At 34.3% G+C, this 17,102-nt stretch overlaps 2 protein-coding genes across 2 annotated transcripts in view; one reads left to right on the plus strand and one right to left on the minus strand.

Moving 5' to 3' along the window:
• LOC125668288 (L-xylulose reductase-like) lies at positions 1–14,741 on the plus strand. The gene is made up of 7 exons (XM_048902218.2): positions 1–146; positions 3,672–3,769; positions 10,371–10,525; positions 10,908–10,950; positions 12,828–12,992; positions 13,250–13,367; positions 14,369–14,741. The coding sequence occupies exons 1-7, from the start codon at positions 95–97 to the stop codon at positions 14,470–14,472; spliced, it is 735 nt and encodes a 244-aa protein (XP_048758175.2). The 5' UTR covers positions 1–94; the 3' UTR covers positions 14,473–14,741.
• The window catches only part of LOC125668287 (AP-4 complex accessory subunit Tepsin-like), a 17,227-nt gene continuing 14,765 nt past the window's right edge, over positions 14,641–17,102 (minus strand). Inside the window, exons 11-12 of the mRNA XM_048902217.2 lie at positions 16,475–16,609; positions 14,641–15,517 (exon numbers count right to left, since the gene is read on the minus strand). Coding sequence (XP_048758174.1) covers positions 15,443–15,517; positions 16,475–16,609 — 210 coding nt within the window. The 3' untranslated portion in view covers positions 14,641–15,442. The remainder of the gene's footprint in view (positions 15,518–16,474; positions 16,610–17,102) is intronic.

A 17,102-nucleotide genomic window follows, 5' to 3' on the forward strand; every position in this document is an offset into this window, starting at 1 on the left:
TTATTTAATGAAAAAGTAATTCAAAATCAAAATTGCAGTATATTTACTCGGGTTCAATATTCCTTTAAAAAAATCACGAGGAAATTCGACCGAAATGGAAATCCAGTTTTCGGGAAAGAGAGCTCTTGTCACAGGTGCAGGAAAAGGTATACATTATGTTGATAACACATGTTGTTCATAAGAATGGATATTGTATTGTTTATATTTTACACTGGCTCATTTTGAACACAATTAATTCGTTCTGAAGACACGTCCATGATTTGGTTTCCCATGCCCGATAAAAATTGCACTGCTATATTACAAACCATGAATCTTTATTGTTTTCTGATCTATTGCAAACTCACATGGCCTTCTTTTTAACAAGTTACTTGACATAAGTCACAAGAAAAATAAACAGATCTCTTCTAGAGGACTGACTGATCAATACGGTCAGAGTAGTGAGTAACATATGATCGGGGATATATAGATAATATATCAATTGCTTTGTGAACTATGCATCTCAATAAAGATTTCAGGGTCCTAGGTTCAACTCCAGTCTGGCTTGTTGTATTTTCTTGATGCAGTATTTGGTGCTTATAAATGTGCTACCATGTGTGCATACATGCTGACGACTTAATTGGCCTGATCAAATGTAGATCTGCCAGGGGCTTCCAGCTGCTAGATTGTCTTTGGAGAATACATTTATCGGGGATTTCGCTGTCAGACTAGTTTCATTGCCAGTGATCAAATAATTACCTGGATACATTGTATATGTGCATGTAAGTCGATCAGTATATTATAAATTAAATTATATATATATATATTATATATGTCGTATATAGAATTTTAATACGTACTGTAATTTAACAGTTTTGATATAATGATTCCTAACTGGTCTTACCCGCAATTCTGGCATTTTCTTCATCCCTTCCTGAGACATTTGTATGGACAAGACCAAGATTCAAACACAGGCCGACTTCCTGAATATTTAGACAGGAGCTTTAACAACTACCAGTATATTTATAATTAGCTAATCTGATCGACTTTCACAATTCCTTTATGACCCTTTAATTGTCTTCATGACAGTACTGCATGTAGTCCAATGGTATATATCATGAATCTTGATGAATCACTTTTGAACTGTTTCACTTTGATATGGATTTGTTCTCTACGTAATTGCACACATATATTTATTTTCAAACGTGAGTTTCACTTTTGAAATTATCTCATCAAGTTAGAAGAGAAGAGATCAAACATACTCTCGTGAATGAGTTCTCATGATAGTTGCCTCATTTGCATACTGTTCAAACCTCACTCACAGTTGAATCACATTTGATTCAAATGTGACGAGGTTAGGAAATTCTGTACGGGATGTAGACCTTGGGGGAGATTAGATTATGACACATCCTCATGTACATGTATTATTTTTCTGTGACGTGCTGAAGGGAGGAAAAAATGCAATGAACCATGAGCTAGACTAGCTCCTTGAATCTCTAGTCAGTTCCTCTACCAGCTGTTGAGCTATCTGGCCACCAGCGATTTTACCTGTCTGACCACCACATTCCTCCCTCCTTAATGTCTTCACACTTTGAAGACATCAACCCAGGATCTTTATCCCCTGGCAGGCATTTTCACCTGTCAGTTCAAGGGGCTGGTCTATGGCACCAAATGTAAAAGGAAGGGAGAAAATGCAATGAACCAGACCAAGATTTGAACCCGGGCCTCCTGAATCTCTGTAGTCAGGTGCTCTACCAACTGAGATATCTGGCAACCGGCGATCGAACACGTCTGATAACTACATATATGGCAACACCAGTCTGTTTCACGACATGCTCTCCCCATAAAATTTCTAGTCAGGACCTGCTCTACCACCTACCAGTTTAACAGAGCTATCTAGTCACCAGCGGTCAAACCCATCTGTATGATCACCACATTTACACATGTGTACAGTATGAGCACCTTGTGTTGTTGCCGATATGCATACATACTTTGAATGACATTGTTCAAATCACCTTGATCAAAGCATTATCCAACATCATATGTACTGTATATCTTGACTGTCCTTTTTATGAGGAAGCTGTATAATGCTCTAGGATATAGTTGTGGTTGTAGACTGAGAGGACGTGTGTGTCGGAGAATGAGGGCGAGATGGAAATTGAAGAGAAAAGAAGGGAGGAAATAAAAAGAGAAAAAAATGAAAGAAGGAAAGCAGCAATGGGAATCCCTTAAGCTGAGACATTTTTTTCTCCCAGAGACCTTGACATTGTCCACATGACCTTGGGCATGATCAGGACGCAGTGTCCCTCATGTGATAGGCAACCTCTGGGTGACCTTGGAGACCTTGGACATGATTAAGACACAGTGTCCCGCATATGATAGGCAACCTCTGGGTGACCTTGGGCATGATCAGGACACAGTGTCCCTCATGTAATGGACAACCTCTCAGTGACCTTGGACATGCTTAGGACACAGTGTCCCGCATGTGATAGGCAACCTCTGGGTGACCTTGGAGACTTTGGACATGATTAGGACACAGTATCCCGCATGTGATAGGCAACCTCTGGGTGACCTTGGACATGATCAGGACACAATTGTCCCTTGTTATAGGCAACCTCTGGGTAATGTATGAGCATCTTTTACAATTCAAGTTTCATTGTTGTGTAGATATGATGGTAAGAATTGATGGAAAACTTTTAAATCCTTAATGCAATGAAACATGCATGACTCTGAAAATCCCAGGTGCACAGGTTTAGATCATGGCAGTTGAATATATTTTCATGAATTTGGTGGGAAAACTGTTTGAGATAATTAAAACTCTGGACAAAAAGGCAACAGATGGATAGAGATGAGGATTCCGGGATAGCCCCATCCCCTTCCTTTTCTTGTTCCTCTCGCAGTGTATAAAAATCAGAAATTACCATAAACCCTTTAATACAATATGTATACCTGTGTAACAGGAAAGGAGAAAATTTAAAGGTGGACCAGGAGTCAACCCGGGACCCCTGCGTTACTAGTCAGGTACTCTAACCACTGGACCAGGAGTCAAACCCGGGACCTCTGCATTATTAGTCAGGTGCTCTAACCACTGAGGTATTCAGACTAATTAATATCCATGGTCCATATCGTCCAAACCACTACATTCCTCCCTAGCTCCTTAAATTATTTGCCCTAAAGACTCAAAACTCAGATTCTTCTGCTCTTGGCAGGGCTTTTGTCAACAGCACCATACCGGTATGTATAACAGGAAAAATTATGACTGGACTGGGAATTGAACCCAGAACCCATGCATTACTTGTCAGGTACTCTAGACACTGAGCTATCCAGGCTGATATCTAGTCCATATAGATAGCCCAAACTAAATAATTGAGTTATAGATTTCATAAACTACAGTGTAAGATGCAATTTATGTCTGCCAATTTCAAATTTAGCACAAAACAAGCACTTAATTATCATTGTTAGGGTGTCACAAGCTGTGCAACCAACATGGTGATAGTTTTATGATGATGGTTATAATTGAGAAAGCTAATATACCTTTTTTACTGTAATGTACAAATGTTGACTGAAGCAATTTTATTTTCAATTGAATTAATTGTTATATGTTAATGACATTGATTTATGTAAGTCAGAATTTAACAGATTGAGAGCAATATTCAGTATAAGACACCAGTGGTATTTCTCCATTTTAATTACAGGAATTGGGAGAGCAATAGCCAAGAAGCTAGTGGAATGTGGAGCAGAAACAATAGCTTTAAGTCGAACCCAAGCTGATTTGGACAGCCTAAAAGCAGAGGTATTGAACAAACTCAGCTAAACTAATGAGCTGTGCGTAATATTTTTTTTTTTTTTTTTTTTTTTTTTATATATATATTATTCATTTATTTCCCAGAACCTACTCTATAACAATTTTAAAATAACTAACTAATATAATAGGGCAGCTGCCAGGGATGGGGCCCTGACTAAGCTCCCTCAATATATAACAAAGTTTTTACTAAAGTACCACGCAGGGTACATATTAACTAATTTAGATGTACATTCATTGAATACATGAATTTCATTGCATGTCAGAGTAATATTGTCATAGTTGACATTTAGATATATAGGTTATACAGTATTCATATTGTATGATGATCAATGTAACAATGCCATAATGTTAAATATAATAAAGCTAGGGATTTTCTTAAAACATAATACCACTCATGCTGCCTCAGGGTCCACACACACACAAACTAGAGTCCAGAGATGACCCTAGGGCAGCCTAGCCGGGAGACCATTTTCTCCCAGTAGAGGTGGATTTATATCATACGTAAAACTACATTTACATAATTAAATACATGTTGTACGTGAAGATATCGATTACAAATAAATACAGACATATGAATAGTAAGAAATATATGTATATTAATTAAAAGTATGTTACAATACTGATAATGTCTCACACATTGATTTAATTTTATTAAAGTTTATCCGAAATTCCTAATATAATGTCTATATAATTCGAGTTATGAGTGTTACATTTCTTAAGTACTTTATGATATGTTAGCAATTCATATTTTATATGTTGTTTAACTCTTTCTTGTGTTTCATTTTTGCTCTTGAGTCTACATAACATTTTGAATTTGTATATACGATAAGCAATGAAAGAAATTAAAATATTAAGAACTGATATTTTGTCATTTGTTTCCTGATAGAAGCCAATAACAATATGTTTCCAGCTAATTTCAAATTTTAATGAGGAACTTATCAAATTCCAAATATCTTTGACATTTGAACAATCAAATATTATATGTTTACAATTTTCTGTTTCATTTGGACATGAGTTGCATTTACTGCTTATATCTTGGCAGCATTTACTTAAGAATAAATTATTGCTGAGCAAGTTGTTCAGAAGTTTATAGTTGAACTCTGCAACCTTTTTATCAAAAATATTTGCAATTTTATGTCTATATATTTTTACCCATGATGATTTACACTGAATATGAAATTCTCTTTCATAGAATGACTGATAAATAGGTGTACGTGATTTTTTACTGCATAAAATTTTGTAAAAAAATTTTGAAATACCTTTGCTTAAGTTTAATAGTTTGTTACCGTACTGAAAGCGAGGGATTATTGAAGAGTTTGTGATAAATGGAACAATTGAAAGATCATATTTGTTTATAAATTCTCTAAAGACTGAATATAAAATCTTATATTGGCAAATCCAATTACTTTTGTATTTTAAATTATCAAGAAACCATTTAACAGGTTTTAGACCACTTGAGTCACATATATCTTTGACATAGAGCAGATTACTTTTAATCCAATCAGGGAAATATAGTGTCTTACCTTTATATGTGAATAATTTATTATTCCATATTGGTTGTTGTAAGAATTCTGTAGCTGATAAATGCATTTGTCTCTGTTTACATTTATTGTAACATATAAAAATTTGTTGATAGAAAATTGGAAAGTTTTTGATTAAGCCATAGTTTTTCAAATCTGTTTCATTGGTAATTAGAATATATTTAAAGTAAATATTATTTTTCAGACATAAGGATTCTACATATGACTTTAATTTTCCCTTTGAATTTAGTAATTTTTCAACCCAAGATGCTTTTATTGACATTAATTTTGACTCAACGTCTATCACACCAATACCTCCTTCATTAATGTTACGTATTAAAGTATTTCGTTTTATACGATCTGTTTTATTCCATAGGAACTTAAATATAAGTCTATTTATTGTTTTTATTTCTTCATTGCATGGTAAAGAGAGAACAGAGATTCTATATAAAATCTTAGATAGAGCTAACGTGTTGATCACGCAAGTTTTTCCAAAAAGAGTGAGGTTTCTTGTTTTCCAAGCCTCAAAAAGTTTTTCCATGTCTTTTATACAATTCAAAATATTATTTTTATAACAAAGTGTTTTATCATGACCGATGTAGATTCCTAAAGTTTTTACACAAGAGGAATTTATATTTATTCCACAAATATTATCCGTATAATTATGTTTTAGGTTTCCCATTAAGATACTTTCCGATTTGGATGTGTTAAGAATCATTCCCGAAACGGAACTAAATTTATTTATGATATCTAGAGCATTATTCATTGAGACTTCATCTTTTAAAGGGAGTGTACAGTCATCTGCATGTTGGACAATTCTAATTTCATTATCTTTGTCATTATTAACCATGTTAATACCTTTGATGCTATTGCTTTTTCTAATCTGAATTGCAAGAATTTCAGTAACAAACAAAAATATTATAGCAGAAATGGGACACCCCTGACGGATGCCCCGGGACATTTTACAGGTTTTTGATATTCACCCATTATTTTTCATTCTGAATAAAGGCTCTGTATATAAAATGTTCAGCCACTTTAAGAAATTAATACCGAAATTAAAGGATTTAAGTGCTTTAAACATAAAATTCCATTCCACTGAATCAAAAGCTTTTTGAAAATCAAGAAATAATAATATTCCGTCCTCATTACAATTTTCACAATATTCAAAGATATCAGCTATTATTCTTGCGTTTAATCCTATAAATCTACCTTTAATATATGCAGACTGGTCATTTGATATTAAATTATTAATTACTTTTTGTAATCGTCTTGCAAAAGTAAATGCGATGATTTTGTAGTCAGTGTTAGTCAAACTAATTGGTCTGTAATTTTCTAGCAAATTTTTATCTCCTTTTTTGTATATAATGGATAAAACTGACAATCTCTGAGAAAGTGGTAATTTATTATCATCAAAAGATTTTTGAATGGTAGAAAAGAAATGTTTTTTAAGTTTAGGCCAAAACATTTTATAAAACTCACTTGGTAGTCCATCAAGACCAGGGCTTTTATTATTTTTCATTGCAGAAAGTGCATCTGAAAACTCTTGTAATGTTGGGAATAGTTCAAGTATTTGTCTATCATTTTCATTCAGGATATTTTCAACACTTACATTGGAAAAATATTCTTCTATCTTATTTTCTTCAATATCGTAAGATTTATAAAGATTTTCATAAAAAACACTCATTTTGCGTAATATTTCATCGTTATCAGTAGTTAAAGTATCATCTTCATTTCTTAGCTGTTTAATAGTATTGCATGTTTGCCTTTGATTCTCCAATCTTAAAAAGTATGAAGTATTTTTTTCACCCTTTTCTACCCAATTTGCCCTTGATCTTATTTGCGCTCCCTTTGATTTCTCATTTATGAGGTTTGATAAAGATTCCTCTAAGAAACGTTTTCTGTTCATATCAATTTCACTAGAGTGTAATATTTCAATTTCATTTAGTTCATTTTCAGCTTCTTTAATTTTTAGATTATATGATTTTCTGATTCGTTTAGAAAAGTTTATACAAAATGTTTTAATTGAGGTTTTTAATTTTTCCCAATGTGTATGTGAGTCATCATCACTATCTTGAAAGTTTTCCAAAAATGAGTTCATCGAATTTATAAATTCTTTATTTTCAAGTAGAGATGTATTAAATTTCCAATACCCTGGCCCACGTATGTTACCTGATATATCTAATGTAAGTTTTAAACACATGTGATCAGACATTCTAATACCATTTGAGTGAGAGCCAGGAACTCTCCTCACAGTTACATTATTTGGTATAAAACATAGGTTAGAAGATATGAAAATGTAGTCGATTCTAGAGGTTGGTATATTGTCACCATTGCACCATGTAAAACCTTCTTTATTATACAGTGATCTCCATACATCACTTAATTCAAAACTATTAATAAACTGTTTGAGTGTATATAAACTCTTATCTGCACTATTTTCATTGTCTAACTCACAATTAAAATCCCCTCCTATGACAAAATTTTCTTTGTTAATTGTATATTGATTACACCATGTTGAAATTCTTTTTAAAAAAGCATTTCTTTCTTTTATCTGATTTGGTGCATAAATATTAACAAAAGTGAAAACATTTTCTTCAAATTTTAGATTAACAAGAAGTCTCCTACCATCATTCGATCTATGTACATTTAAAATTTCAACAGGTAATTGTTTTCTAAACAGTATTGATACTCCTCTGCTATATTGAGAATCTGAAAAACTATGAATACTTTTTCCATGCCATCTTGAGTTGTAAATATGTTCATTTTTTTCTATGAAATGTGTCTCTTGAATAAAGATTATATCAGCGTTTATATCATTTAACCATGTAAATAGTTTAACCCTTTTTTCATAAGTGTTTAAACCTCTGCAGTTAATTGAACGAATTGACAAATTTTTCATTTCTAGTATGTCAGATACAAAGAGAGATAACTCTTACATCCAGTTACGATTTTTTACCACGCTGAGAAGCCGGGGCTTAGATTACGGCCGATCTTTCTGTTCTTGATTAGGTCCATGAATATTTTGCCGAGAGTGTTTTTCCCTGGCCATTTCCTCTGTGTGGTGTGTAGAGTGCCTGCTTTGTCCAAGCCTGACCCCCAATAGTCATCATACACGGCTTCGACGATGGTGCTCTGTTTTCCGATTTTTAATAGTTGTTCTTTAAGTTCACTGCATTGATTGATTTTTTTTTCAATGATTTCACGCATCACCACATCTTTTGTGTCCTCCCACTGGTCTGTCGTGGTCACTTGTTTTCCGATCCGTTTTGCCTCAAGTGGGGTGGCAGCTTCTCTAATGCTCGTAGCTCGCAGCATGTCTCCAGACCTCATAGCCTTCGCATATTGAAATGCGTGTTCGGAAGTAGGGTGATTGAATCCAAAAATATCTATCTCACACTCATAAAAATTAGATAGAGGGTCATCTTTTCCGCCAAAAGTAATCACATCCTTCTGTCGGTTTTCATGATGTCTACAATCCTCGGACCCCGGCTTGTGTCCAGATTCATGACAAACTTTACAGCAGGATTCGTATTCGCATTGATGCCTCATATGGTCGTCTCCCCAGCAGTTGGTACAACGCAAATTTCTCTCTCGTTTTGGTTGGCCATGATGAAATATAGAGCACTTTAATCCAGCACAAAAACTTGATTTTGGTAGGAATTTGCCATCAGGGAAGGGTCGCATGTATGCGAAGCGGTTTCCGTTGAGTATGTCCGTCATTTTCCTAGTGGACGGATTTCGTATTTTCTCATACTTGATTTCTGACGTGAGCTTAGCGCCTAGTTTGGTTAACATGTCAGTAACACATTTGTCATCAACAGATAAAGGGACTCCTCTGATTGTCACTCGGAGTATATCCTCGTCGGGCTTCTCGGTACCCGCAGAAAACGGATTATTTTCAAACACATTGATCGTTCTCTGTTGAAGTTCAAATCCCTCTGCCACTAACACCTGTCTGCTTTCTCTAGAATTTAGATATATGCGCCAAAGGTCGCGATCAAGTTGGATGCATTTTATATCATTCACTTTCTTCTGAACTGCCGTAAGCAAGTCAAAGTCTGTTATTCTTGAAGTTTTGTTGCTTTGAAAGTCACTGTTACGCAGATAAACCGGTTTTATCATTTGTTGATTTGTCATTGTGGATATGTTAGAATTTCCTGAGCAGTTTTCACCAGTTTTCACCGAAGGTATCGGCACAAAGAAAATGCACAAAAAACTCCAAATTAAAATAAAGAGAAATCCAAATGTCATCAGAAATTATTAAATTGCACAATATATATACACTATGAACATTTGCGACCAAAAACTGGCATTAAATCCAGGAAAAAATTGTCAAAAAGACGGAGCGTCACAAAAAGCGTGTTGCCTTTTCGCTCGTCACGTGACCATCCGAGCTGTGCGTAATATGTGCATGATAAAAAGAAGGAAAATTCATGTGAGCATTTTGAGATAACATACCTCCTTGTGTGACACTGAACCATGATAATATCAACAACTAGTTCTTACCATTTTTTGTAATCAGACATCAGAAATGAAGCATATCATTTTAGCTCACTTGAGCCTTCCTGATAAAAATTTGTCCTTAGTGTCTGTTGTTGTTGTAGACTTTTCACAATTCCCTCTTCTTCTCCAGAATCATTGAGCCAATTTCAGTCAAAATTGGCACAGAGTATCCTTGGATGAAGGGAATTCAAGCTTGCTCAAATGAAGGGCCATCTCCCCCTTTGAAGGGGAGATAATCAAGGAAGGCAAAAAATAGAGAAGGATATGTTATTTAAAGACCTTCTCTAGAACCACTGGGCAGAAAAGATGAAACTTATGTTGAAGCTTCATGACATAATGAAGATTCAAGTAACTTTTTACACGAAATGAATGATTCAGAGTCAGATTCTCTCATAATTACAAACTGCTGGTAATTAATTGATAACCATGAATTACAAAGTGAACTTAGATTCTGTCTTTTAAAGTTCAGCATCTCTGGAGAGCCATTAAATGACTTCCTGTCTTATCTCTGTAGACCTTGACTTCCTGTCTTTCTCTGGAGAGCTTTGATTTCCTGTCTTTTAAAGGTTCCTGGGATGATCACTGTTCAGTGTGACGTGGTGGATTGGAAGGCTACTAGAAAAAGCATTGAGGACCTGGGTCCCATCCACCTGTTGGTTAACAATGCTGGCATCACACGGCTGAACAGCTTCCTAGAATTCTCCATGAAAGATTTCGAAGAGTAAGTAAGAATAACTGTTTTAATGCCCTGCTATGTAAATGTAGGTCATATTCATCTCCATTTTCTGTTTGAAGGTGTCTGTCCATCCCTGTACTTGTAGATAATTTCTGAATGAAAATTATTTTCATCGAACTACGTACACAGATATGTATGGAACTGCAAAGCAACATACCAGTGTACTCAAGTATTTAAGAGCTAGGTCTCTAATTACAGTCTTTTTAAAAGATAATGCTTAAATAAATCATTGCTCTCTAATTTAATTATGGCTCACATTAAATGAATAACTGCCCTTGAGACTGGATTACTGTGTGCATTAAATGAATTCATGTAAGCACTAATTATTTTTTTTTGATTTTGCATAAACATTGACATTTACTTACAGCGTATATAATGTCAACACCAAGGCCGTCTTCAACATTTCTCAGGCAAGTTCAATAAGTACAAAAGTAAAATAAAATTTGTATTTTTATATCAATAAGCACAAAAGTAAAAGTAAAATCTTATGGTAATTATCGTCAAACGAGATGGGATTATAACTTCAGTATTTATCAGTCTGACTAAAGGCAGCTCCTATTAATTCACTTCATTGTAGTTTTAAAATTAGTAGGGGCTGGCTTTAATCAGACTAACTTCAGTATTTAAATGTGATTATTCTAATAGAAAACCCCTTTATTGTTGTGATAATTAATCTAAAACAATACACAATACAGAATTGTGATGTAGTAACTTTAGTATTTGTTATTTAGAGGATGTCCTTAAGGTCTTTGATTTAATGATATAGCCAACATTTAGTTTTATAAACCATATAATGGATATTTTCTGCTGGTAGCTCCACCCCTCACAGGACTTATTCAAAATTAATGGTCCAAAGTAGAAAAGTTTTATTGATTTCCACTTAATATAGGTTAATTTAATCAATAACTGAAGAAAATATAAATGTTGCCAGGTTTTTAAAGATACATACAAAATCAAATTTATATCAACATCAGAAAATTGCACATTTTCATTAAATAGCATGATAAAAATACATAAAAACTAGTTAAAATGACAAAATTTTAATTTCAGCATTTTCAAAAAACTGCTGCTTTATGAATACATATAACTTAATTGTGGATATCAAGGAAATCATTGTATTACACTATAATAAACATACATTAGAGAAATACCAGCATAGGAGTTACTGCCCTTGACAACATTTTTGTTGCATAGATAATTGATTATTCATAGAAAATATAAACCTTTTCGATATCAAATTGTTTAGCATATTTTTTATAATACCCAGTGTATAAAATCTCTCCTAAAGATATATTTCTATCATGCACAAGTTTTAATGAAATAAAGATTTTGCAAAAATCTATTACATCACACGAGGGTAGAATTATTTCCATTCGCAAAAACTTAACAGAGCTGCAGAAAATAAATGTCCATTATACGGTAAGTGCCAGGTGGCTAAGGCTTGTGATGTAATGTCAGTGTTTAGTTATATATAGGTGGTAGTTAAGGCTTGTGATTTAATGTCAGTGTTTAGTTAAATATAGGTGGTAACTAAGGCTTGTGATATAATGTCAGTGTTTAGTTATATATAGGTGGTAGCTAAGGCTTGTGATATAATGTTATCGTTTATTCATATGCAACAGGGAGGGAGAAAATGCAATGGATCAGACCAGGATTCGAACCCGAGCCCGTGAAATCTCTAGTTAGGTGCTCTACCAACTGAGCTATCTGGCCACCAGCAATCGAACCCGACCTGGTCCGTTCCATTTTCTCCCTTCCTGTTTCATTTGGTGCCGTAGACCAGCCCCTGGAACTAACAGGTGAAAATGCCTGCCAGGGGATAAAGATCCTGGGTTGATGTCTTCAAGTGGGAAGACATTGAAGGAGGAGTGTAACCGTCTGCCAGGTTTGATCGCCGGTGGCCAGTTAGCTCAGTTGTTAGAGCACCTGACTAGAGATTCAAGGGGCCCGGGTTTGAATCCTGGTCTGGTCTGTTGTATTTTCTTCCTTCCTGTTATATTTGAAAAAATGCTGGATCGCGCCAGAGGATTCCAGGGACTGGTCTACAGCACCAAATGTAACAGAAAGGGAGAAAATGCAACGAACCAGATCGGGATTCGAACCCGGGCCCCCTGAATTTCTAGTCAGGTGCTCTACCAACTGAGCTAACTGGCCATCGGCTATCGAACCCGGTTGACTGCTACATATATATAGGTGGTTGCTAAGGCTTGTGCTATAATGAGTGTATAGGTATATATGGGTGGTCGCTAAGGTTTGTGATATAATGTCAGCATTTATTTATATATAGGTGGTGGCTAAGGGGATGGCGGAGAGAGGAGATGGTGGCTCCATTGTAAACCTCTCTAGCATGGCATCCACCCGAGCTTTAGACGACCACATCGCATACTGCTCCAGTAAAGCAGCAGTGGACTCGCTGACCAAAGTAATGGCCCTGGAACTCGGCAAACACAAGGTTATAAATCCATCAGGTTTTTTTACTGCATACACTTCATTTGTTAGCAGAGATTCGTTATTCATGAAGGAGGAACTCTCAAAACTTGTAGATATTCTTCGCATGAAAAAAAAAAGTTGCTTGGCAGTATTTGTTGCCATTAAAACTCTATGAAGTGCAAATGTACAAGTACAGCACAATGAATTGTTTAATACAGAAAAAATAAATGTTGAAGGTGCACATAAAATTGTTCCTGATCGCTATCTGTAATCTTGTAGATCCGCGTAAACTCTGTCAATCCGACAGTAACCTGGACAGAAATGGCGGCGTATGCTTGGAGTGACCCAGCAAAATCAGGCCCCATGTTGGCCAAAATCCCAATGGGGAAGTTTGTGGGTAAATTAATTTTCACATTCCTCCTAGAATAGTTTAGCATATCAGTGACGACCACTCAATTCATCATGCCACACACAAATCTTATTTTTCACATATTGTATAAGAATGGGGTGTTGTTACATTAAAAACCAGTACAACTGAATGTTGACATCAACTTTATACAAATATTTCTGCAGTACAGGGGATATTAAATCAGACAAGTTTCCCTTTTAAAGGGACTGGTTCACGATTTTTGATAGAAATATTTTCCATTTTTGATGGTAAACATTAAAAATAAAACTCATTTAATGTCAACAGCCAAAATTTTGACCTTCTGAATGCAAGAATAAAATCAATATTTTAGCCTTAAATCTGTGTTATGTAAATAAGGACTCTAGTCTTCTTATGTATACAAACAAGTGAAATATTGATTTTGTTAATATAAAGCATCTTAATTTTGCATAGTCACAAATTTTAACATTTAGATGACACATTTTACCCCAAAAATGCTTGAAATGTGAAAGATATAATAAACTTTATAGATCGGTATCCATTTCTTTTGAAAATTTCGTAAACAATAACATCCCGCAATCTTTGTTTACAAAATAAATAATAAACTCTCTAAAATGATTTTCTGTGATGAAGTGTAACCTTAATTTTCATGTGAACTCTTTTAAATACATTAGACAGTAGATTTTGATCATTAAAAGTGAAAAAGAAAATTTTGGGGGAAATCGTGAATCAGTCCCTTTAACCAATATTGTTGTCTATTTAAACATTCGTATGTATATTCATTATATTATACATGCTGTATATACAATAAGACATGCTTATAGCAAAGTCATGAGGACGAACAATTTTGATTCGTTTTAAACATAACTCGTTATATTCAATACAAATGTAAAGTACGTGTTTTAAAACTACAGGAAATGAAAATCACTTCACTGTAAGCATGAATTCATTATATGCATTTTTGCTATATCTGTTTTATTATATCTGTATACAATACATGTAATTAACAGAAATTGAGGATGTGGTGAACATTGTTTTGTTTCTACTGAGTGACAAGAGCGCTATGACATCCGGTCAGCACATCATGATAGACGGGGGGATGACTGCCTGCTGAGTGATTATTCACAAGAAAAGTCAATGTTTTACTGGTCAAAAAACCTGTGATCCGGGGCCACTAGGAACCCTCAAATGACTGGCTGATTATGCATGATTATCCAAATCAGAGCCCGTGATTGGTGAATGAATTAAGAAAGACATGACCTACTGATGACAATATCTGTGATATGTTTGATCATTTATTTTTCAAAATAATGATTGTTGATCAGTTGAATGATACAAAATGTGTAAAACAATGCTAATTTGACATAAAATCATGTTATTTCATACCTATGATTATTACTGATGATCAAAGATATTTGCGTTTTCCCTCAGTAACCATAGAACTGAGATCTACATCACACAATTTACACAAGGCATGAGTTGCTTCATTTTAAATTACATCCAGACCTAATCCAGATATGAATCTGGAATGTATGATTATACCTGCATTTTGGAAATTGATTTCAAGATCCTAAAATTCATGACTCTACCTTCAGAGTTAGAATAGCATGGATCCATGATGGGTGAAAATGTTTTTGTCATGACTGAAAAACATATTGAAGGTTTTTCATCTCTTTTTTCAACTTCATCAAATTTAATCAGATTTTCAACAAATAAGTTATATTCTAAATGGAAAATGTAACAAATATGTCTGTTTGAGTCAGCATACAGTATAATGCTATATTATGGAGGTTTTGATTTTCAGGTGATTGATATAAATAACAAAAGTAGATTCAAATCTGAATATGCATTGTAAATCTGGTTTTGTTGTAATCAAACACCACATAAAATGTTTACTATACACTAGTATGAAATGTTTACTATACACTAGTATGCAGGAAAATGCATGGATATATCTCTTGTTTACTCCAAGAATGTTTCATGCATTATCTGAGTCCACTACTGTTTTAATGGAGTCACACTGCTGGGTTTTTTTTTTGTGGGTAACTATATTGCACAAAATGTCCATCCTTCTCTCAGTGCACTCATGGAGAGACTGGGTGTGGCAGTGTGTCATGTTTTAGCTGGAAGGACTGCAACTTCTCCAAAATTGAAAGAATCTGACAAATACACAAGAGATAACTGATACAGTACAAAGAATTCTAAAGTTGTGTGTGAAGTTACTTTATATGATATCAGCTGGCAGAGTTTTCAATTATTACAAAAGTAACAGAGATGGTACTTAATACACCTGTCATAAACTTATGTAGGGTGTTTTTCTTCAGTTGTAGACCTTTACTTAAGGTAGTATCCGACATCATCAAGCTGTGGTAAACTTTCTTTTGCATTATATGAATAAAATCTTAAAAGGTTCTAGCATAAAAACATGGGATAGATGGATAAACCAAGATCTCTGTGTGTAAAATATATCCCCAAAGTTGAATAAGTTCAACATGTAATTTTTTCAACTATCAAAGAAAACTAGAACATTGTTGGGAATCAAAAATCCTTGGAAGACACACTTCTTCAAGTTATTTACAAAGGCATTAACTTTAAACTGTGAGAGAAGTTAAATACTGAACAAATCATGTACTCAATTTGTAATATTGCCTCAAAACTGACTAATTTCAATAATCTGCATCTAAAAAAATAATTTAAGAATATCAAAATCCTTGCCATACGCACATCTTCAATATCCAGAAGGTCCTCACTTGAAAATTGTGGGAGGAGTTGGACAGATAAATCATGTATCCTCCATATAACAAGAAATATTTCAAATAAAGGAGCAAAAGTCTTGCAAGGGAGGTAAAAATGGATCAAAATTGCAACGTGATTTTGAGTGACCAACAAAGAAGCTACACAGCAAGTTTCAATTTGATATGTAACAGAGAAATGAAAATAGAAACAGGAAACGATGGACATAAAGACATCGCTGCACCACAATACCTCCTTTAAAATGGGCATACAAAAAATTATTTTGCAACTGGATCAACTATAAAAATTATTATAGAAAATTGTATTGATACACTTACAGTGCACCAATACATTTCTAGTATACCGATTAGTGCATGGCTTACTTTTTTGGCTTTGGACGTCTCTGGACTACAACTCCTTTCCGAGATTGTTGATAAGTGTTTACCACAGGCTGCAGCAATCTCATCAATACTGAAAATGTCTGTTCTTAAAAAGTTCTCTACCAACAGCAAAGCCCTCTGTAAACAGAAAGATCAGAGTGCTAGAATCTATTGTTGTAAAGGACAATTATAGACAAATTGAAATACTTTTTTTGATTTGAACAAAAGGTTAAAACAAGTGAGTAGGTATTGCAACAATTAACAAGGAAGAATTGTTTTAGCACACTAAAACTGACTTCCCTTCCATTTTCCATAGTTTTTTTCAACAAAAAAATGCCCCAAAAATTCTATTATTTGACCTTTACATAAAAGGTCCAGGGTCATCAAAAATGGCATGCAACACAGTCTTATCATGGTATACCAACATCCCAAATATCAAAGACCTTTGTCAAGACAAAAAAAAAATGCTCAAAAATTCTATTATTTGATCTTTACATAAAAGGTCAAGGTAAAAAGTCATCCAAAATGGTACACAACATAACTGTCTTATCATGGTATACAAACATACCAAATATCAAAGGCCTATGTCAAAAGACAAAAAAGTTATGGCCTGGACAAACTTTATATGAGA

This window comes from Ostrea edulis, chromosome 4 (assembly GCF_947568905.1).
Source record: "Ostrea edulis chromosome 4, xbOstEdul1.1, whole genome shotgun sequence".
Lineage (NCBI taxonomy): Eukaryota > Metazoa > Mollusca > Bivalvia > Ostreida > Ostreidae > Ostrea > Ostrea edulis.